Source organism: Apodemus sylvaticus, chromosome 20 (assembly GCF_947179515.1).
Source record: "Apodemus sylvaticus chromosome 20, mApoSyl1.1, whole genome shotgun sequence".
Classification (NCBI taxonomy): Eukaryota; Metazoa; Chordata; class Mammalia; order Rodentia; family Muridae; genus Apodemus; species Apodemus sylvaticus.
In genome coordinates, this window is record NC_067491.1 from 1,138,226 (window position 1) to 1,162,143 (window position 23,918).

A 23,918-nucleotide genomic window follows, 5' to 3' on the forward strand; every position below is an offset into this window, starting at 1 on the left:
CTGGCCTTCACGAGGGACACACCTGCATGCCCTATGGAATCTGACCGAGGCTCAGACCCTCAAACTCTAGGCTCCTGGGTGGGATGCACTCCTTAGTGGAGGTGTAACTGCCTGTGTGGTGGCTACACTCCTATACTGCTGACAGCTTAGCACTTCACCCAGCACCAGCTGGTAGACTGCAAGGCTCTGCTCTTAGTGCCCATGTGCATTAAACAGACCTTGGCTTACATCTCCCCAAGGAAGGCACACAATAGCCCACCTCTAAATATCCCTGGGACAGGCAAATGCCTAGATGTGGCTAGAAAAGTACCTGCCATGGAGTACAATGCCCAGCCCTCCAGGGTTGTAGACACAAGCACCCTCAACTGTTAGTACACACCCTACTTGGGGACACACGACACTGTGTCAAAGAATATACTGGCACCTGGACTTTCTGCAGGACCATCACTCACAGAATCATGGACCCAACCCATTAAAAGAGCTTAGGGCCTTCAGGGGCCCTGGTTGGACTTGGGATCTCTGGCCACATACACTACAAACATGCACAGCTAGGCACCATGGCTCTTGTGTAGGATCAGAGTCAAGAGAAATGCAAACTTACCCTGAGTTTTGGATTTTTCAGACTAGAAAAATAGTTTTCAAGCTAAAGAGAAAAAGAAAAGGCTTTGTTAGAAGTGGGCCCTAGGCATGGACACAGGATGACCACAAAGACACGCTGCGTCCCAATGAGCTGCCAGGCACAGCAGTGAGCACCCAGAGCGGCACAACTGGAGCACCAAGGCAGCTAACCTTGACTCCAGTGACTGCTAAGGACCCAGGCTAGGGCCTCTGGGGGACACTGGATAGCACATTGGGACCTACGTGTGATGCCACTAGCAACACGGGGAGCGCTCGTCTCTCAGCTGAGGAGCCTGTGTGGCTCTCTCTCTTTTCCCATATCAAGATGAGCAGGTCAAAGCTCCTGCTACCTGTCAGCTGCCAGTTCACAGCACTGTCCCAGGAAGACAGAACAATGCACATTATCAGCACGCTGCTTCTAGAAGCCCAGAGGCTACCAGGACACAGATAACAGAACCCAGGCTCACACACAGGCTCTGACAGGGGGAGGCCAGCACACTCCTGGGCTGAGACTGCTATGGCAGCTATTTGTCAGGAAAACCAAGGACCAAGCAAGACCCAGAGCTGCCCGGGGCCATGGCCTGACTCTCTCCCACTCTGTAGGGTGTCAAGTGGGGACTCACTATGGTGCGGTCAATGGTGTGCAGGTAGTAGGAGACAGGCTTGCCAGTCCATGACACAGAGCCCTTCAGGGGTGACAGCTCCACCACACGCATGATGGTGCCAATGTCTATGGGAAGAGCATCAGATCAGGACTTCAGCAGGAGGTCTAAATCCTGCGCTCCTGCTCATGTCCCACAAGCAGCCTGTACAGCAGCATCCCCAAAGCCTGCCCAGCCATTGAGACAGGTGAATAACCTGGTGCCCCTCAGGAACAAGGTGGCAAGTCCACAAAAATGGGGTCAGGCCTCGAGATCAGCCAGAGTCAAAGCAAGCATGCAGAGTCTGAGCTGGGCCAAGCCACTGCCTAACCCAGGGAGGCCCGCTGGAAGGCTGGCTCCTGCTGCAGGACTCTGCACCCTGAAGCCTTTCCTGGAGTCCATCTCCTCTCAAAGAAACATATTAAAAGGCAACATGGATGATGTACACTGGTCAGAAGCTGGGGAGCAGCGAGCTGAACGTCCCCCTTGCCAGGCAGAGCCCCATCTGACTGGTCGTACCACTGACCCCGCGTACCACAGGGCCCAGAGCTTACCACTCAAGTTCCTGCTGTTGATCCTGAAGTTCAGAGGGGCAAAGGGCTTTGAGGATACGATTCTGCCGCCTGCAACACAGAAACCTGTCACTGCCACATATTAAAAACACAACCCACACATGTACACACATAAACTCAAGCACGGGCTGGAGCCGAGTGAGAAGTGCTAGCCTACAAGATGCTGGCTCTTGTGGAACCCCACTCAAGCTCACCTACCCTGCATCATGGTAACAACTTAGTACCCGGATCACAGGGCCGCGGTGGCACCCAGGCACCAGAGGGCACAGGAGGAGATTGCTGTGAGTCACATTACCAGGATCAGGAGCTGGGCAAATGGGCCTGCCTTGCAGCAGTTCCCTTAAAACCCAACAAGAAGAGACCTACAGGCATGGTGGCTCAGTGGTTTTCCCAGCATTCTGGCAGCTAAGAGTGGGGAATTGCAAGAGTCTGAAGACAAAACTAGGCTAAGCAGCAATATCCCTGTTTTAAAAACAGAGTTGGGAGTATGATTAGTTACTACAGTCCTTGAGGCTGGGGATGTGACAAGCCAGGGCAGGGGACAGGATCAGAAATGAGTTCCAAGAGGCAAAAAGAGTCACACCAAACCACAAAGAGTTTAATTACATTCAAACCTATGACAGCTACACAGGCAGTTTAGGTGTGAAGGTGCATGCCTTTATTCCCAGCATAAGGTAGAGGTGGACAGAAAGTAGTCTAGCCTGGTCTACAAAGAGTTCTATCACCATCAGGGCTATATAAAAAGACCCTATCTTAAAACAACAAAAGCAAGCCTGACTTTTATGAATGAAGCAGACTCTTCTCTCTATATAAGAAAGCAGTGTGGTAGAGAGGGGAGCCTGAAACAGACAGAGCATCATGACGCTTAGGCCGGCTCTACTGTCTTCTGCAGTGCAGGCCAGCATGAGAGTTCTATAAGTCACCACCTGCCTTGGGCTCCTGGACGCTGCACAGGACTAAGCCCCACACCCACACATTCAAAGGCCTCTACCTGGCTTGGTGGTACATATCTGTCATCCCAGCACTGCTCCAGGAAGCTGAGGCCACACTGTTCTGAGATAGTCTGAACTACTTTTTCAACACCAACACCAACACCAACACCCTCACCCCCACCCCCACACACCCACACCAGGTTGAGTGTATTAGTGGGGCTTCTAGCCCCACTTAAAGTCCTGCCCACCAGCAAAAGGGCCTAAGGCAGAACAAGGTCAGACTCCTGTCTCTACTATGTGGGAAAACAGCAATGACTACAGGCTCTCAGGCAAACAGGACACAGGCAAGCAGCCTAAGCAGTGATGGAATGACCCAGGAACACCACAAGTAGGTATCTGTGCTGGATAGTTTTTGTCATCTTGATACAAACTAGAGCCATCTAGGAAGAGGGAACCTCAACTGAGAACACACCACCATCAGACTGGCCTGTAGGCCGGTGTGGGAGGCCCAGAAAAGGTCTCGAGCAGTGTCTGTCCAAAAAGTGGCTGAGCATGTCCAAACAGGCCACCATGGCTCCTGTTTGGAGTACCTGCCGTGATTCCCTTTGATGATGGACTGTGACTGGCTGTGTAAACCCAAAACCCTGTTTCTCTGCGAATGCATTTGGTCATGGTGTTTATACAGCACAGAGAGCACACAGGAACAGCACTACAGCGGCAGTCAGCAGCGGGGACCGAGGCTCTCTGTGGGCAGGGAAGGGGCTTAGGCTGGCTGTGTCATCAGAGCCTGGACCCCCTGACAACTGGACTTACTGGCCCTTAGGAAACAGGTAGTAGACAGGATTGGATGACTCACAAAGTCACAGGCTTGACTCCAAACAGACAACATAAGACAAGCTAAGGTGGTAATGTCCAATGTGATCAAGTTCAAGACTGGCCTGGGTCTCAGCCAGACCCCGCCTACAGTGGGACCCTATCTCAACCAAGGGATTAAGAAGGGAAACAAGGCAGGAGGGAAGCTCAGTGGGATTGTCTGCTGAGCATACAAGGCCTTGGGCTCAACCCCAGCACCCCAAATTAACTACTTCTAAAAGCATGGAAGAGGCTAAGGACAGACCCCACAGCAGATAGTTGGCATATCTGTGACGGCTAAGAGGCTGTAAAGTCTGGGTATCCCTGCTCCCTGCCGCGTGACAGCAGCGTGCAGTACAGACACCACAGGGCAGACAGCTCTGGCCCTCCGCAAGGGACAGCGTGTGCTATATGCAACCCCTCATTCTGAAGCAGTCAAAGGCAACTCTCCATCATGAAAGATTAATAGGCACAAACATGTACAGATATACCATACACAAGCAAAGAGCCCTGGTGTAGACAGGGCTACGGGAGACTGCTTCTGGCTGGGTTAGCCTTTCAGCCGTCTGCTGTCTGTCTGGGATATGTCAGGAAGTGCCTTTGGCCACCAGGACCTTACTTTTGCCATCTAGCCCAGGAGCTGGGGACCTCTCAAGGAAAACTGATGTGCCTGCATGTTCCCCTGGAGAGGGTGGTGCTACGAGGCCTGTGGATGCGTTACCTTCCTTCATGTTTGCGAATCGCTCCTTCAGCTGGTGATCCACCTCAGGACCAAAGGCAAAGTTATTCACAAATATAACACTGCAAAACAATGTTCCAGTTCAGTAAAACTGAGGCTGTGTATGGGAAGTCCCAGCCTGGACACAGCCTGCCGCCGGTCCCTGCCAGGCGCTGTCCCCGCCTGCCCACCCACCTGAGCTGAGCAGAATAAGCAGAAAAGCAGGGAGAGGAGACAGGCACAAACTGCCCCATAGAGGAGGAGACAGGCAAAAACTGCCCACAGAGAAGACAAGCACAAACTGCCCCACAGAGGAAGCTGCAAGCCTGGGCCAAAAATCTAGCCCAGCCATATTTGAATACTGGCGCTTATGAAATAAAGAGAGCTCATGGAAGCACCCCCTATCACAGAGTTCAGGGATGGAACTGTCCACAGAAGACAGGGTAGATACAGGGTATGGGCAAAAGGAAACAGTTGACAGGCAGGTGCAATGAATGTGACAGGCAGGCACTACTCCCCAGTAGAAAACAGGGGTGAGGCCTCAAATCACCTGGAACCCTGACAGATTGACCCCATGAAGAGACAGCACAGATGTTCAAGGGGACCAGCACAGGGGACACTCGCTGCACCCCAGATGGGACCAAACAGACAAGGGCATGATAGGGGCCACAGCCAAGTCAACACCAGGAAGTAGCTGGCACCCTTAAAGCAGCAGACCCACCCTGCCCTCCACAGCAGCCACCCACATCTGGAAAGCAAGTCAGAGGTCCCAGCACAGCCAGCAGCACAGCCCACAGTCGGCCGTACCTCGTGTTGGCGATCCGTTCCCTCCATTCCTCTGAGAGGAAGTCACCTCGTTCCAGCTAAGAAAGAAAGGAACACGTTTACTCACAGACTTGCTTGGTTCAAACCCAGTTCCCACAACTGTGAGAGCCATGGAATGAGCTGGGTCTCGGGATGGGAAGGTGACCGTGGACAGCCAGGGGACAGCTCTACAGAAAGCAGAGACTGAACCCCAGTGGGGAGCAGTATTCACTCAGGGAGAGACAAGAGGCTGGCATGGGTCCAGGTGAGCAGCCATAGTACTGTGTCCATGGCTAGCCAGCCCTCCCTGCACCCTGGACCATGTCCCCAGAAGAACAGCAGCACACAGGCCATTTGTTGACCCTACAGACACGATACATATCTATGTGGTTAAGAAGCCACTGGACCAATCATTCCTTGTCCCTTGTCACTGTCCACCATGACTGTGCCTGCAGATGATGAGGTAGCCTCAGTATATCTTGGGTTAACCCACATTTACCGCACAAATGACCCCAAAACTATGGTTTGCCCCCAGAAGCAGGCGGACCTGCTGCCTGTGCCCGACAGCACCGATGTTGTTCCACCTCCTTAGGCATGAGTGTGTTGAAAGGAAACAGCTTCTACCCTAACTGCCCAGAGCCGTGACAGTCAGAGAGCCAAGCAGTGTGCATTGTGTGTTCTGAAGACCACTGCTGAGGTGCTGGGCAAGAGCCCTAGGAGAAAACAATCTGCCCTACACGGAGGTCACAGTACTCGGGGTTCATGAAGTCGAAAAGGCAGGGACTTCCATGGACAGACAGACAGACATACTGCATAGTCTGTCCACATGCTAGGACACTTGACAACGAACAGACTCTGATTCATTCACTACAGGAAAGATATAGGGCACCACGACAGGCAAATCTACTGACCACAAGTGGATTTACGAATATCAGGAGCTGAGGGGAGACACGGATGTTAACCATACCTGGGTCATGACAGAAGCCCACAACACTGTGTGGAGTGATGGGGTACCCACAGAGGTATAGGTTCAAAGCTACCTCCAACCCTGCTAGGACAAGGCTGAACCTGCCCAGGAGTAGCTGCACAGCCTCCTCTGAGCAGAGGAGCCATATGCAGAGCAGGCCTGGACAGCCAGAGCCCCTGTGGGCTCAACAGCCCCTGAGCATATGCCTAGGCCAGGCCCGTCTCTTTACCCCTCAATGACCTTCTGACTATTCTTTGCTCTGCTGTATATAACAGGCAGGCCTAGGGAAGGGGATTTGAGTCAAGTCCCCCAAAAGGCAGAGCAATCTCTGGACCCTAGTAGATCTGGCCTCTGGGACTCTAACTCCCCCAACAGGAGGAGGCTTCTAATCTAAACCACTAGAGTCAGAAATCAAGGCCCCACACCATTCCTACAGTGCGGCTTGAGCTGATGAACAGCTGAGCTGTGTGTCCACTTACACCTTGGATGCTGGATTTCTGAGTTTCTGGATGAGAACACCCTACAGTATGTTCTAAGAATTCCAGGGAGAGTTCGGCATGCCCTGATGGCCTCCCTGGCTCCTCTGTGGGCCTTGCCTGTGGCTGACAGTTGGGTCCTGCTGCTGCAGCTGTAGGAATGGCAGAGGGATGACTCCACTCCAGGAATCTAATGCCTGCCTGCTATAGCCTCTGGAGCCCACTGTCCATGCAGCTCACCCTGCAACCATGTCAAGCGTAGAACCGGCATTCCTCTCCCTGCAGATCCCAGTGCTGTCCTGGCAGGCCAGGTGAGGAAGCCTGGGAGACAGCTCGTCTATGGCCAAGGACTCTCAAAGTCTGGCCATGTGGCCAGGATACAAGCTGTCCTGCAGGGAAGCCTCTTCAGTAAAGAAAAGAAGCACAGCACTGGGCCTTCCTTCCCTCCCCAAACACATAGAAGCAAGAAGGGTCGCTAAGAGACACTGTCACACCAGCCAAGCTGCTGAGCTGCCTGGAAAAGGCTCAGCCCTGAGCCACCTGAAACAGACACTCTCCAGCTGTCACACTGCCTGCAGGCTGTGCAGTACACTCCAGGACCCAGCTTTGGGAGCCATCGCCCATGCTGGGGAGGGCCTTGGAGATGAAGCTGTCATTTCTGCCCCTCTAAGTAAACCCTCACTCAGAGATCACCGAGCCGGTCACTGTTGGTTTCCCAAGGAAATCGCACACACATAGTTACTAGCACAGAAAAGGTAAAGGGGGAGGGGAGGAGCAGGCGGCAGGCCAGCGTCTATGAGATGAGTGGAAAATGACAGAGAAGCCTGGAAAATGCCAGAAAAGGTTACAGTGAGAGAGACCCAAGTCGCCATGCCAGACACAGATTCAACCACTGCAAGAGCCCATCCACTCAGCCGGGAGCACACGAGACGGGAGGTGCTAAGACCCAGATACAGTCCTAGACACACTCCCTTCAGGAATACCTCAGCAGGACTGGTTCCCCATGGGACACTTTGGCACACCCAACTCCTATGATGGGGATGCCTAGGCAAGCTGCAGCCAGCATTCCAGGAGTCACGGGCTACTCTACTATCCTCTCCAGAGTCAGTACACACAGCCCAGAGGCACCTCTGAGAGGAAATACTTACACACTATACAACTGTGGCTGCAAGGGTGATGGAAAGTCACCTGACGTCACCAAGCCCAAGAATGTACAGAGGCACGGTCAGCAGACATGAGTATGGCCCAATGTATGCCCCAAACTGGATTAGGGCCCTTGGAGGATGGGAGAGGGGAGCCCCAAAAGCCCTGCCTGGAAGGTGGTGTGGATTGGGAAGAACCAGGGTGGATTCGGCCACTAGAGGGAGCAGGTGAGCAGACAAACGGGAAGCACAAGGCACTGTGTGGTGGGTGGCAGCATCTCTGGCATGAGGCAGTTCTGGGCTATTTTTAGGCTCCCCTGGCTTTCCTCCTGCCTGCTTCTAAGTAGCAAAAGGCAGGGCTCACAGCTTGCCAAACAGACACAACATCAAAGCCATAGCACTGCACAGACCAGGCAGGTGCTGACAGGCCAGGCAGGTGCCTACACAGCCTTCTGGAAAAGGCTGGCGGTCACTCAAGGTACCATGGGAAGCCAGAGTGGACACAGCAAAAGCCCACACTCTCTCTCTATTCCTGCTGCCAGGTTGTGCGTTACAGTCACCAAGGCCTCAAGAACCATCCTTTCCCTTAGTCGGACTCCCAGCCATAAGCCAAGGGCCACCAGCATGAGCCTGAGCCCATGAGGAACCAACACACTAGCCAACATGACAGACAGCTGCCAGCTACACTGTGGGCTTCCACCATATGGGCCAGGTCATCCAACAAGGCCAAGCTGAGGAGGAAACCGTGACAAAGAAGCCACTCAGGACCGTCAGGGTCTTCTTGAAAGCTGGGGCACTGAACAACAACTCTTCTGTGGGTCCCCAGCAAAATACGTCATCACAGTTAAAGTACATGAGGAAGGCATCCCAGTTAATGTATGCATGAGGAAGGCACAGTCTCAGGAACCTGGACCCAGCTGGGAACTTTCCATGGGTCCCAGACACAGGCATCAAGTGGATCTCTCCTGACAAATGCCTCCAGGGAGACTTTCACCAAGAAGCGAGGATGGGCAGCTCTTAAGTCCCACTTCAGGAAGGGTGGCAGACAAAGAAAAGCAGAGGAGAGTGGGTATCAGCCCACCTCAGCCCACCTACCGCACAAAGGCACCAGAGAAAGTCACTGCAGGTTGTCCCTCCCAGCTAGCCCACAAGATGGCCTAACCAGATCTCTGCATCAACAGTCCTAACCCTTAGACCCTTAATGCCACAGGCTATACTGCAGTACAGCTCAGTTTGGCGGGTCTCAGCTCTACCAAGCTAAGCATCTGCCACCATGGCCCATGGTCAGCATGTACTGTCTAAGAATGGGTGCCCAGGCCAGGAGAGCAGGGAAGGACACGGCTCAGTTAGGCCTTGACAGCCAGCTCCAGAGACTGCACTCGCTGTCACAGAGGACCATAGCCACAGAAGACCATATATGGTCACTAGGCAAAACTGACTGTGGTTGAGAGAAGAAGGGGAAGGGGCTGGGCTGGGACAGAGGCCGAGGGCATGGAGCGATGGCACTCACTGTGTATTCTGCATGCTTTTTTCCATACCATTTCATCCACTTCCTGAACTCTCGGTCCATGGTCTGGGGGGAAAAGGCATACAATTTGTTACAAACTCTGGGAGGCCAAGGCAGGGGAGGTCCCCAGGCTCAGCAGAATGAGAGTGGACAAGACAATATTTACAGTGACCCTGCTGCAGAGAGGGGGCGGAGAGAGGGGGGCAACCAGAGGCTATAGGTCCCAATCCTTCAACAGAGCCCCAAGATCCTCAACCTCTTCAGGGGGGGGGGGGAAACTGGGGAGGGCACATCCACAGGAATGTGCCCTAACAACCCATAGGATCTCTCTCCATGAGGGAGGAGGTGACCATTCCCACCAGGAACACAGTCACTCCTGGCCTGGAAGATGTACCCAGACAGAGAGGCCCTAAGCAGCAAGCACATGTGACTGCTCACCTCCGCGTACTTGGCTGGGATGTCCGCTTTCTCCACTCCGTAGTGATGTTTGCAGTTGGTGGCTGCAGCGACCTGAAGGACAACCTGCCCCACACCTTCAGCCAGAGAGACACACGTCAGAGTCTGTGTGACCTCCACAGAGACCCAGTGGCTTCAGCCACATGACAACGTTCCTTGGTGTCAGAAAGAAAGCCATTCAAAGGCACAGAGCTCCCACCAGAGGATGCCTGTGCCACTCCAGTACCCACAATGTCACGTATGAAGCTGCAACCCTCAGCAGTTTGGCAAGGCCTGGCTGTTCCCATATGGAAATGGCCCTAAGAAAGGCCCTTCTTCACCTGAGTCATCTCCTGGATGGCTCTAACTACTGAGGTCGGCAGGTGCCCTGACCTAACATGTCTGCTTAGGGATGGGAAACGCCAGAAGTTGCAAGAGCTGGTGACTGGCACCCGTTGGCTGCGGGCAGAGAAGTTAGGTCAAGGGTCGAGGCTCTGAGGATGCAGCTTACCAGCACACACACACCCCACCCCCACTTGCAAGCCAATTCCATAATTCCAGCAGCACACATGGGCCTCCTGACCATCCTGACACAGTGTTCTCAGTAATAAATAGCTGCTGCTAGGAAGCATGGGCTAGAAAAGCCCCAGACACACAGCACTTTAGAGACATGGGCCTGGCTGGAAGGCGCCCGCCACGGTGTTAACAGAGTGAGCCCCTAGGCCACAGTGCCTCAGGACAGGCTCTGAAAGGTTAGGGACCCAGGAGGCTCAACCCTCACAGCTAGATTAGTGCTTCTAAAAGAGCTAGAGAGAGCAACTGTGTCTTTTCCAGCCTCTACGTCCTATCCCACTCCATTAGGCAAAGGAGAGATGACCTGTACTTGACAGTTTTATGTCAACTTGACAAAAGTTACAGTTATCTGGAAGAAGGAACCTCAATCGAGAAAATGCCTCCCTAAGATCTGGCTGTTTCTTAATGAGTGACTGGTATGGGAGGGCCCAGACCACCGTGGTGACCCTGGGCTCTCTAAAATGGTTGCAGGCTCAATGTGGTGGTGCACACCTTTAGCCCCAGCGCTCAGAGGCAAAGGCAGGCAGATCTCTGTGAGTTTGAAGCCAGCCTGTTTACAAACAGAGTTCTAGGACAGCCAAGGCTACATAGAAAAAAACCTGTTTTGAAAAAACAAGGGGTGGTGGTGGTGAGGGGGAGGGCATAAAGACAAAAAGCTGACTGAGCCATGGGGAGCAAGCCAGTAAGCAGTACCTTCCATGGCATCCACATTATCAGCTCCTTCAGGAGCTGCCTCCAGGTTCCTGCCCTGTTTGAGTTCCTGTCCTGAGTTCCTTCAGTAATGAACTCTGATCTGGACGTATAAGCCAAGAAACCCTTTCGTTCCCCACTTGCTTTTGGTCATGGGATATCATCGAAGCAAAAAACCTAAGACGTGCCCCAAGAAAAGTGCACATCATCAGAACCACAACCATACAGGCATCCCAGCAACACTGCTGTCTGTGTATGTGTCTGTCTGTCTGTCTGTCTGCAAATGTTAGTGTGTGGCTGCACAGAGCCATGACCAGAAGCCTCAGGAACACAATTCTGGTTAAGCAGCCACAACCTGAGAGCCACTAGGTCCCAAGCTGGAGCAAGGGTGAAAGGAAGCCCAGGGCAGAGGGCTCTGGGAGAAGGCTGACAGGGAGCACTGGTGGCAGCAGGAGCCTCACTCAGCCAGTGTTCTCCATGAAAAGACCCTTTTGGGACTCATGTGCAGCCTTGGGTATACTGCACCAGCCAAGGATGGCTCAAAGACCATGCTGCAAGACACTTACCACTGCCCAGGTCAACAAACAGATCATCCTCAGTCATCTTGATCTCATCAATCATCTGGGCCACCAGGTCAAAGGAGGTCTCCCCATACACCTCAGGGGAGAAGGGCTCATAGTTGTTAAGCTTCTCCGGGTCCGTGACAGAGTGGTTGTACACCTGCTGCAGGATGTGCCGCAGGAGCCCATTGGACGGCCGAGTATTCAGCTTCATGGGCTGTGTGGTGCCCTTCCACTGGGGACAAGAGTGCACAGAACCCATTACACTCAACAGCAGCCAACAGCACCTGCTTGGCATCCAAAACTTGGGAGGTTGAGGCAGGAAGAACACTGTCAATTCAAGGCCAACCTGGACTACATAGTAAGATCCTGAATCAAAAACCCAAAAGGTAAGCTGGGAGCCTGTAATCCCAGCACTCGGGGAGGCAGAGGCATGTGGATTTCTGAGTTTGAGGCCAGCCTGGTCTACAGAATGAGTTCCAGGACAGCCAGGGCTATGCAGAGAAACTCTGTCTGGGGGGGTGGGGGGTGGGGGGCAAATCCAAAAAAAAAACCCAAAAGGTTGCCAGGCTCTGGTGTCACACACCTTAAATTCAGCACTTGGGAGGCAGAAGCGGGTAGAGCTCTGAATTGAGGCCAGCCTAGTCTACAGAGTGAGTTCCAGGGAAGGGTGCTGACTACCTGCACCTTTGTGGCAGCACACAGGGATAGGCGCAGATGCAAGAGTCTATCTGTGTAGCAGCAATGACCCCAAGAAGCTACTGGAGGAAGCCAGCCGGTGCCAGCTGGGTCTTGATGTCCTGCCACCTGACTCCCCTGCCTCATCATGCCAACTGCTCTCCCCACCACTCTTTTTCACAGACTGCAGGAGGTCCGAGTGCTTGGCTGCTGCCCTGGGAGGCCCAGGAGCAGCTTCATGCAAACCCAGTGGTTGTGAACAGCCTCGAAAGTGGGGAGCCACTTACCAGCTGGTGGATGCTGTCGATGGCCCGGTTATATTTGTCACACAGCCTCTGCATGCTTTCAAAACTGAAAAAGGAAGGGGAGAGGGAGAGGGAGAGGGGAGTGTGTGTGTGTTATTGGGCTACAACAATGTACCCAGCTTTCACAGATGTGTAGAGCTGGAAAAATGAATGCCCCACCAGAAGCCTCCAGGGAAGTCACTGGGCTCCAGAACACCCACACAGCAGGCTAGCCAGAGGCTCTGTGCTCAGACAGTTCCTGGCCACAGGACCAAGCCCAAGGGCAGTTTGGGTAGCTCTACTTCACATGTCAATTCCACAGTCAGTCTGTGTCACTTAGATGAAGAAGTTTAAGAGCAAGTCATGCCAGGTGGTGGTGGCACATGCCTTTAATCCCAGCACTTGGGAGGCAGAGGCAGGTGAATTTCTGAGTTTCAAGGCCAGCCTGAGTTCCAGGACAGCCGGGGCTACAGAGAGAAACCCTGTCTTGAAAAACAGAGGGGGGGGGGGGCGGGGAACTGAGACCTGACCTGGGCTAAGGCTGGGGAGATGGTTCAACAGCTAATGCACTTGTTACTAAGTACGAGGTCCTAAGTTTCCCATCCTTCTAAGGCAGAGGGGGCAGGTTGGCATGTGTAGCACTGAAAATCAAGAGACCATCTCAAATGAGATGGAAGGCAGATAGCCAAGACTCTCCTCTCTGAGCTAGAAGGAGCATGTTGAGACAACAGGATGGCCCACGGCCCACATTGACAACCCCAGCTCTCAGGAGGTGGAAAGATGCAGAGATGGACAATGTTACAAGTTCAAGCCAGGGCTACACAGTAAGACCTGCCTCTAAAAAAACGAAAAGAAAGCAGAGCTGGAGCCTGTAAGACAGCCCAGCAGTGACAGCAAAGGTTATCCCTGCAAGAGGACCCAGGTCCTGGTCCCAGAACCCACACAGAAGCTCAGAGGAGCTGTAATCTCAGCTCCAGGGGATCCTATGCCCTCTTCTGGCCCCTGTGGGTACTGCTTGCATATGGTGCAGAGACATACAAACAGGCAAACGTTTACACTCAAAGTAAAAATAAATAAAGACTTTTAAAGAGAAAGCAAGTCAAGCAGGTAGAGTGCCTCAGATTGCATGGGCACCATTAGTCAGGCCCAGATGCTGGGGTATCTGTAGATTCTGGACAGGACAGACCCCTCAATTAGCTGCTTCCTCTGAGAAGATCCCTGTGCACTTTGAATACCAGGCAGCAGAAGCACAGTTCTAGGGATTAGGGTGCTACTCCACACCTCCCATATGTTCAGGGACTCCCTAAATGCCCAGGAGGAGCCTCATGCTGGGGACAGAATGCTCCAGGGCCACAACACACAGCCAACCTCCTCTCCATGTGAGGGAGTCACACAATGCCACGTGATGCCCCAGCACTCTGCTATGTTACAGTATGAACCTGGACTGGCCCCAGTCAGTATCTTACACCTTTCTTTCTCTTAAAAGGAACCTAGGACAGCAGCAACCACAGAACAGAGCAGGACAGCAGAAGCCACAGAACAGAGCATGGCAGCCCTGAACTGGGAAAAGCCAAAGCAGGGCAAGGTGCTGGCACACACAACTACAATCCCAGCGACTTGGAATCTGGGTCATATGAGCCCCAGGAGTTTGAGGTCACGCTGGGTAAGGTAAGAAGGCCCACTCTACTATCTGTGGGGTGGAGGGTTTAACTGCAAGGTTCTGGGTGGGTTTCTCACATGGAAAAGCAGTTTCCTGAGAGGGCTTAGGAGCTTCTCAGAGGTGGTGAGATGGAGGGTTCAAATTATCCCAACTCTGTAAGGACAGAGGCTGCCTTGGGGCAGCAGTGAGCTCCAGTCCACTTATACCCAGATGCTAGTCATAGGGCAGTGGGCCCAGCCAGCAGACTGTCCCATTGTTACTAAGGCTGGCTAGCATCAGGAGTCCTTTCTAATAATGAGGTCATAGGTCAAGCAAAGCTTTTCAGATAATGTCAAGAATGGGCAGGCTCTGAGCAGGAGGTGGAGCCTGGGTTAACCTTTCTCAAAGAAAAACAAAACTGGCTCCAGGCAGCATTCCACTGATGCCTTTGCTCCTCCACCCACTGTGCAGGGGTGGGGGGGCAGGGCTATGTGAGGACAAGGATTGGCCTCACCCAGCACCTATGGAGGCAAGGTGTAGGGAGGCCCATCAACATAGTGCTGGCAGGACCTGCTGCTATAAAAAGGCCTTTCCCACATATCAATTCAACTTGTACAGTGTAGAAGTTCCCAGGGATTGCCTCACTCCTCCAATCAGACACACTGTTCTACCAAAAGAGCTTCCTGGCTGACTGGCAAGGGTGTGGGCGTGCAGGCACAGCCGGCAGCCCAATCCCCATCCCTTCCTGCTCACTGCTCACCTTTTGGTGTCGTAGTCGATCAGGACGTAGTTCTCCATGGCCAGCTTGAGATCTGGGATTTCCTCGCAGACCCACCTGAAATGGAACAGAGAGGTGCTGCCGGAAACAATCTCCAGATTGTGTGTGTGTGTGTGTGTGTGTGTGTGTGTGTGTGTGTGTGTGTGTGTGTCTGTCTGTCTGTCTGTGCCTTACTATGCAAGTTCATGAGGAGCTATTGAGAAATCACACAGATTTTGAGGCCAAGATCAGTGTTGGTACTTGGAAAAGAAATAAATTCATGTATTATGATAAAAAATAAAATATTAGCCAGGCTCAGTGGTACAAGCCAGCCAATCCAGCACTGTTGGGTGGGGCTGAGGCATAAAGGCTCCAAATTCAAGTCAGTATGGGCTACATAATGGGACTTTTCTCCATAAAAGGGCTGGCAAGATGGCTCAGTGGGTAAAAGCAACTGTGGCACAGAACCAACAACCCAAGTTCAATCCTGGAACCTAAACAAGGAGGAAAAGCAATTCCACAAAGCTGCCCTCTGCCCCCACTATGTGCTATGGCATGTGTGCATACTGATAAATCAACCACATACAAACATGATTTAAAAAAACAAACAAACAAAAAAAAAACTATGGGGGAAGGACCAGCCTTGGCAGGAAGATCAGGAGTTCAAGGCCTGGGATATAACTCGCCCCCCAAACCCCTGCCCCCAAGACAGGGCTTCCCTACAGCCCTGACTGTCCTGAACTCACTATGTAGACCAGGCTGCAAACCAGGCTGGCCTCAAAATCATAGAGATGCTCCTGCCTCTGTCTTTGCCTCTCTGCCCCTCTCTGTGCCTCTGCCTCCTAAGTTCTGCCAGGTCCACTCCTCCAGCCAGATGTGCTCTGCTGCCCCAAGAGCTTCCTGGAAGCACAGACAGTTGGCAAGGCTGTGAGGGCCTTCTTATTACTTGTGCACAGGGGTAGCGGCTGGGTACACATTCACTTGTGGATGCACAAGATGGAGTCACATTGTACCACAGAACATATAGGGATCAGGGGACATCTGCAACTAGTCCTGACCTTCCATCTTCATTTGCATGGCTTCCAGAGATGAACTCAGGTCCCCAGGCTAGCATTATACCCAACTCTCTGGCCTCTTTACAGCCCAGACTGGCCTGTAAGTCCCACTGCTTCCACTGCCTCCACCTCAGAACACTCAATGGCAATCTACAAGTCTAGTCTCTACAGTCTGCCAGGGCTTTCCCCAGTAGTCTATGTCCACTATTACGGGAGCCACAGAGGGCAGAGGCTTCAGAAGGCAGGCTGCAGATCCATCCAAACAGGCGGCTGCCCTGGCATCATGCGTCTGTGCAGGCGTCACAGGAAGGAGGCCCTACTCCGTAACATCAGGCCTTAGTGGTCCTTACAAATTCCCATGCTTCTCCAGCCCAAAAGTGGGGACTAGTGAAGGGAAGATAGGGGGACAGAGAGATGTCCCCAGTTCCATCTCCTGGGAGGTAGCAGCTCAGAGGCTGCACATAAATGAGAGCTGGCTCAGTCTCTACCATGGCAGGGAAACAAACAACTGAGGGTTTCCCAGACAAGGGCCATAGAGAGATGCCCTGCAACTTGGTGCCTCTGCCAGGGCTCCTCCTGCCACTTGCTAAGAGGTCCCAGTGAGGACAGCACAGTGGCAGTGCTGGGAACCTAAGGAAGCAGGTCGCGAGTGCTCACCCACACAGCACTTACCGGATAGTCTCGATGATCTCATGAGCAGCATCATGGTGCTTGTCCTGAAAGAGAAAGACTGCACAGTTGGTCGCAACAACCACACATTGATACCCCAACTCCTCTTATTCTATGATGCACACCCACAGGTCCTGAACACCACAGAGATGCTAACTCAACACATTGCCTGGAGCTGGAGCTTGACTCAGAACTGTCTCTCTGCAAACCTGATGGGTGTAGGCAGATCCTGCAGAGTCCCACTGAGCTAGCGTTCCCACCTACAAAATGGGAAACAGCACATCCACTGGCCAGCATGTGTGCTATGCCTGAAATCAAGCATGACCACTCAGGGCCAACTCTCAAATCTGTCACAAGATGAGGTATAAGGATGCCAACTACTGACAGGAAGTGACAGAGGGAGGAAGAAGGACAAGGAAGCAGGAGGCGCAGTGCTCCCGCCCCCCTGTGCTGGCCAGTGACCCCATTCATTCACATCCTGCCCTTCATTCACATCCACTACACCCTGACTTTGCACAGCCCCAGCTCCACCGAGAAGTACGCTGTAGGGTAATGAAGGCAGACACAGAACGATGAAGGCTGTCGGCCTGCCTCATGAGAACGGGACACACAGACACCATGGCCAGGGTTCCAGAGCCCAGGCTCTTTGCTCTGCCTAAGTCCTGGTCATTATCCCTGCTGCACAGAGGACTCAGTGGGGTGTCCAGCACAGCCACAAGCTACACAGAGTTAAGGAACAGTCAAGTTGCCCTTGAACACTAATGTGGGCTCACACAGTGGGCCTCCAAACCCTAAGTCTCTAGGCAGTCTCCTGCTGTGGTTGTCTGAAGATGAGCCCACTTAGATAGGGGTCAGGGGGTGTTCATGGTAGGAAAACTCATTAAGTCTGACGTTGAGGAAGTGTGTGAAATTTCCATGATTCACAAGTGCTAGGGAAAGAAGACTGAACCAGGCAGCTCGTGGAGGGAACCCCAAGCTGCCTTTGAGTCACCCACACTCGATAAGTAACCCCAGTGAACTCACAGTTCTCTTAAATTATAGGATCAATTCTGTGGTTTGTGGCTGGTGCCCTGTCTGGGGTGAAGCTGTGACTGCACACAGGTCTCCCTAGAGAAGCTATACAGCAGTGGGGCAGATGTATTGTTACCATTACCCCAATGCTTCACCTCTTCTTTCTCACATATAACAACAAAGGCATCGGAGAACATGCGCATGGATGCATACACAGGCAGGCAGGTAGGCAGGCAGACTTTCATGTGCTCTACCAGCTGTGAATACCCAGTGTACCCAGTCTCCTCAGGATCAGCATTATCCTGGGGTCACCCAAACCATTCCTGAGAACCCAGGGTGTGGGGTATCAGCTTGACTTGCTTTGGGGACTGGGAAGAACAGAGAGAATCTAATCAACACTGCCGAAGAGGCAGGGCCTATAGTATGTGATACAGAGCCTTGGTTACTCTCTGGTAGCTTACTGGGTTCTCAACCCAGGTGGCTGTCACAGTTCTAGGGCAAGCACAGCACTGGCTCACTACAAACTTAGACTCAGATCTTAGAAATGCTGTGCAGCTGGAGAGGCAGCTAGGTGGTTAATGCACTGGCTGCTCTAACAGAGGATCCAGGTTCAAGTCCCAGCAACCACATGGTGGCTCACAACAGCTTGTCACTCCAGCTCCAGTGGATACGGCACTGCATGGACATGGTGCAGACAAACATGCAGGTAACACAACTATACACAGAAAATTAAAAAACATTTTTGAAAAAGAAAGAAAACAGAAATGCCTGGCTCGCCAAGTCTACATAATGAGACTTTGTCTCAAAACAGAGCAGAGGAAGCTGGACCTGGTGGCACCCACTTCTCATCCTATCTCTCTTCAGGGTACAGGCTGGGCTGGAATAAATAGGACAATCTTTTTTTAAAAGATTTATTTATTTATTATGTCTAAGTACACTGTAACTGTCTTCAGACACACCAGAAGAGGGTGTCCGATCTCATAACGAATGGTTGTGAGCCACCATGTGGGTGCTGGGATTTGAACTCAGCACCTTCAGAAGAGCAATCAATGCTCTTACCCACTGAGCCAAGTCTCCAGCCCTAGGACTATCTTAAAAAAAAAAAAAAAAAGACACCTTTAATGCCAGCACTCAAGAGGCAGAAGCAGGAGGATCTCTGTGAGTTCAAGGCCAGCCTGTTCCACAGTGCTAGTTCCAGGAGAGCCAGGACTATACAGAGAAACCCTGTAAGGTTTTTTTGTTTGTTTGTTTTTTTGTTTTTTTGGTTTTTTTTTTTTTTTTTTTTTTTTTTTTTGGTGAGGTAGGGGACAGAAAGGAGAGAGAGGAGAGGAGAGAAGAAGAGAAGGATCCCCTCAGTCAAGAGCAGCCCAGGACAGTATCAGAAGGGCTCTAAACACACTAGTGGTCTCTATAGAGGGCCTTGTAGGTACAAGGCTCAGCACACACCTGCCTGCCATGCACAAGGTAAGGTTCCAGCCCTAGTACTGTCAACAAAACCCACCAGCACTGGTGTGGGCCTGTGCACTCAAGAGAGAACCCATGCTCTGCAAGCCCTCCAACACCATGTAATAACCCCAATCCTTGGCTTTCTGAGGTTCTCCTGTCTCTACTTCCCAAGGTAGAGACTGATTGCCAAGGAACTGATTACCTCACAGGATTTTTAGGACTTCCCAACTTACTGAGGACCAGACCACACTGAGTTTGTTATGTCCATTCAACAGTCCTGCTCCTACGAAGAGCAGATTCTTTCAGCTATGTCCATGCCCTGAGCACCCACTGGTCCCTCGGAAAGGGACAGGCATGCAGGCACCTGGGAGGAAGGGACTATACTGGGCACAGCCCCAGGAGCCTGGGTCCATGAGAAACGCTGTCTCTTTGTACAGGGACTGCCCACATCTGATGCAGCACCACAAATTCACTGCTGAGCGCCTAAGACAGTTTGCTCTTTTCTCTTTCCCAGTGTTAGGGATAGAGCAGCAGGCCTTGCAAATGCCTCCTGAGCGACTTCAGTCCCTTCATGGATTTATAAATAGGATCATCACTATAGACCAGGCTAACCTGAAATGCCAAATCCTGCCCTGGCCTCCTGAGTGCTGCTGGGGTCACAGATATGTGTCACAGCAACAGGCTCACCCATACACTTGTCACCAAACCACAGCAGCTCATTTCTTCCACAATGCAATACCCAAGTGGCAGGAGGCAGTGGTCACAGCAAAGACAGAAGCAGGTGATCTCTGTGAGTTCAAGGCCAACCAAGGCTACATAGAGAGAGACACTGCTAAAGAAAGGGATGGGAGGGAGCAAGCAAGAAAGCAAAGAGCAGGCAGGCTGGGCATGGTGCTGCACCCCTTTAATCCAGGCACGCAGGAAGCAGAGACAGGAGTTCAAGGCCAGCCTGGTCTACAAACTGAATTCCAAGACAGCCAGGACAACACGGAGAGACCCTGTATGGAGAAACAAATACTTTCTTCTGTGGATGCCAAATACCATCACAGCAAAGGTGTGGGAGGCTGTTCCAAACTCTCCTGAACTTGCTTCAACCGATGACCACCAACTGCTCAGGTCACATGCAGAGTGATCAACAGCCTAACAGAGCATTGCCTGGACAAGGGCAGGAGAGGAAGGAGCCTTACACAGAATCCCAGACAGGTCCCTCAATCAAGGATCAGCTCAAAGGAGTCTACATCTCCATCCTAGTACCAAAGACCCATAGGAGACAGAAGCATGACCACTGGGATCCCCCAGAAGGTGTCTCCAAAGCGTGCATCCAGCAGAGAAGCCTGAAGAAGCCTCAGACATGAGTGGAACCATGACCTCAGTCATTAGCAAACATAGTCCCACACAAAGGAGGACAAAGGACCCTGGCTCCAGGTGGTCAGCTTGGCCAGATGTATATATAGCACTGACCACTTTTGGTGCGCCACATGGCCCTGCACATGTGAAAGGAAGGAGATCCTTAGAAAAGACCACACAGGATTAAGATCATATCACATATACAGGCTGATGAGCTATCCCAAGAATGTACAGCACATTCCAGGCTTGGGGTACATCTGCTCACACAAGTGTAATTGCACACACATATATACATACATAGAGAGAGGCGGGAGAGAGGAAGGGTTGGGAGAGAAGGAGGGGAAGGGAGACAGTCTAACTTTCTGGTAGCTTTATAGTGGGAGGCTCATGATGTTATTGAGGCTGGCCTCTAACTTTTGGGCTCAAGCACTCTCCCTGCCCCAGACTCCCAAGCAGCTGAGGCCACAGACACACCCAACCTAGAGAATGTTTTTAGACTTGACCCCGAACTCAAAAATCCACAGAGGGCCCCAAGGCCTGGCCCAGCTCCAGGGTACTAATTCACAGCACACATGAGGACACCCAGCTTCCAGAAGGCAGGAGGCTGGTATGGGATGGGGACTCAGGACAGAGATGAGGTCAAAGCCAGCCCACCTGTGCCAGTTGTCTGCTCTGTGGCCACAAGGGGTTTTGCAGAACATTCCAAGCCAAGCTGACCTCTGAGGTCTTCAAAGAGGACTGACACCACCTACTCAGGTCTATTAGCGATATAGGTCAGTCAACAGATAAGAGTGACTGCACGCTCACCATCAGGACACTTTTGTGTCCTTCTTGCGGGCCACTCCTCCCTCAAGTGTGTGAGGGCAAAGGACAGGGGTTTAGTTACCCTTGTCGTAGGAGAGCTGGGACAAACCCTGAGGGAGAGGCAAGCAGCCCTGCCCAGACAACAGCAAGATAGCATTGCATTGCACCCGGGCACTGCACAGGGACCACAGAGAGACCAAGCGTTCACAGCACTTGCTCTGCAATCAAAAGAGAAGGTAACAAGTCAAGCAGTTACAGCACCTGTAATCCCAGCAGGGGTGTGGGGGCTGGGGACTGGAGCCCACTGGCTTCCAATCTACCTGAGAAGGCAAATCAGGTCCAGCAAAGGACCCTGCCTCAAAGGGACAGATAGTGACAGAAGAGGGCACAGCGTCCTCTTCTGTCTTCTACCCTCACATGTAATGAATACCTGTGCACAGTAAATAAAATTCCATCTTTTTAAAAACTGTTGCCTGGTATATATGAATGTCCTTATCTTGGTGCCACCCCAGTCTATCCTGTTACTCCGTCCTAGTATGGAGGAAACAAGTTAGTCTTCCAAAGCCTAAAAACTGGCTTTGAGTCTCCACACTCAAATACCACAAGCCAGAGGCAAAAGCAGAGGCACAGGGGTCCTGACAATGTTGACCGGACCATCGTGTGTGCTCTGCAATAAGAGATGTCCAGAACAGATAATCCTGAGACAGAAAGTTATACTCGTGGGTGCTAGGGACAGATGATTGTTCATGGGGGTGATGGGACTATTCTAGAACTAGAGAGCTGTAAATAGCTACCTGACCTCTGATTATTCCACAGACCCTGTCAGGTAACCTGTCTGGGGTGCTGGTCTTGGACAAAACTGGTCTTCCCACAAGCAGGCAGGTACTTCCTTTCTGAGTTAGAAATATAGCTCAGTGGGCCCTGCACTCCTAGAGTACACAAGCCCTGGGCTTCATCCCCAGCGCCATGTAAACCAGGCCAGTGTCATCCCAGCACTCTGAGGTAAAGGCACAGAGTCAGGAGTCTAGAGACACAGAGAGGAGAGGAAAGAAGTGGAGAAGGGAGGAGGCAGGGGCTTCCATAACTGCATGACATTCCCTCCGTCAACAGCTCTACCCTGCCAGTGACCCTGGCACACCCACACCACCAACAGATCAGCCAGTGGTAGTTAGCCTACGTAGGACCTCAGAAGGTAGTCACATCTCAGCTCCAGAGATGGTGCCCACACACAATGGACAACTGTTTTGGGGTAAGCTAGTAACAAGCTAACGCTCAGGTGGGTGGACATCTGTACTGAACACAGCCAGACAATGTTCTGGAAAGATAACCAAGCTGGCTTGCATAACGAGGACCCTGGAAAAAGAGAACAGGTCTGCTCCAACAAACAGACCACTTATCCAACCCGAGATACCAGGTAGCAGACCTATGTCTCTGATATCCAGAACCCAGCTAAGCAGAGGCCCAGTGCCAAATGTCACTAGGCATCACCGAGTGTCAATTAAGGACAGACCCTACTCCCATGAGAATGGCTAGCTAACCTTTCCATATGGCAGAAGTAATGATACCTGCCAGTGTCACATATCCCACAGGGAATGCTGTGGAGAGGTGGAGAGGTCTTTCCCACTAACATAACAACTTCACATGTAACTTGAAGCCATGTTCATCTCATACCCATATTCATAGCAGTTGAGAGAATGAGACAGGATTGCTCTAAGTTTGAAATTAGCCTGGACTACATGGCAAATGCTAAACTGTTCTGGGTACAGAATCAGACCATCTCAGAAATGTCTAACTTGAGAAAGGGCAGGGCTCCCACGCAGAGGCCCAGCTAGTGGTTCCCTGGCTGTCCCCTGCTCTCACCATCAACACAGTAAGTGGTTTGAAAGGCAAGCTCAGAGCCAGTGTTTCACACTGCCAAACTTGGAATCCCACCATTATCATCCTTTCCGTTCTGGAGCAGGTCACTGGCCCACACAGTCAGGCTAAAGGTCAACCTACCTCCTGTCCATGTGAGCACAGATTAGCCTGGACACTTATCCAAAAAAGTCAGCAGGAGAAAATACCTTCTGAGTCACGCTGGGGCTGGCTCATTCTACCCACAGCACGACTCACCCAACCACCCACGGGACTCCTGAACTCATCAGAAGGGACACGCCACCACACATGGCCTATTGAGTCACCAACAAGAAGGCCATCCTAGCCCTCATTGTCAGGTTTGCCCCTAGCTGCTGCCAAGCAAACAGCTACAAATGACATCTGCATCACTTCTGCTCAAGGGGTTATTCTGTGAGCTCCCAGAGCCCTAAACTGTTGTAAGGATGCTGTCCCCCTCCCACCTGCCACTTGTCCAAACCTGGTCCCCAAACTGGGTATTTCTGAGTGTGAACACAAGGCTGCCCAATGCCTCTAAGAAGCTGGGCCACCAGCCCAGGTCCATGACTGCCACTCAGTTCCTATTCTGTCTGTCCAAGTTCCAAAGCCTGTACTGAATGTCTTTCTATCCTCTGTTCTCCCCAGGACACCAAGGGTAGCTTGCAAGTGCTTTTTACAAAGGATTATAAAGCCAGATCTGGTGGCGCACACCTAGCATCCCAGCACTCTGAGGGGAGGCAGAAGGCCAGTTGGATTCTGCTGACACCCCATTGGAATAGACTGGGAAGGCCTATAGGTAGGCAGGCACACGGTGAGATCTGAGCTCAGGTCCTCAGAGACAGGAGCGCCCAGCCTTTTCCCAATGCCTC

General features: G+C 52.1%; 1 protein-coding gene across 5 annotated transcripts in view; it reads right to left on the reverse strand.

Moving 5' to 3' along the window:
* Positions 1–23,918, reverse strand: part of Dot1l (DOT1 like histone lysine methyltransferase) — a 39,543-nt gene that overhangs the window by 12,278 nt on the left and 3,347 nt on the right. For all 5 annotated transcript variants that reach the window (XR_007974655.1, XM_052165630.1, XM_052165628.1 and 2 more), the window contains exons 2-12: positions 16,573–16,616; positions 14,849–14,923; positions 12,453–12,516; positions 11,494–11,722; positions 9,668–9,762; positions 9,233–9,295; positions 5,141–5,196; positions 4,337–4,416; positions 1,814–1,882; positions 1,242–1,348; positions 602–643 (exon numbers count right to left, since the gene is read on the reverse strand). Coding sequence is in view for 4 of the 5 variants with exons in the window: in XM_052165630.1 (XP_052021590.1) it covers positions 602–643; positions 1,242–1,348; positions 1,814–1,882; positions 4,337–4,416; positions 5,141–5,196; positions 9,233–9,295; positions 9,668–9,762; positions 11,494–11,722; positions 12,453–12,516; positions 14,849–14,923; positions 16,573–16,616 (924 nt within the window). In the remaining variant the exon portion in view is untranslated. The remainder of the gene's footprint in view (positions 1–601; positions 644–1,241; positions 1,349–1,813; positions 1,883–4,336; positions 4,417–5,140; positions 5,197–9,232; positions 9,296–9,667; positions 9,763–11,493; positions 11,723–12,452; positions 12,517–14,848; positions 14,924–16,572; positions 16,617–23,918) is intronic.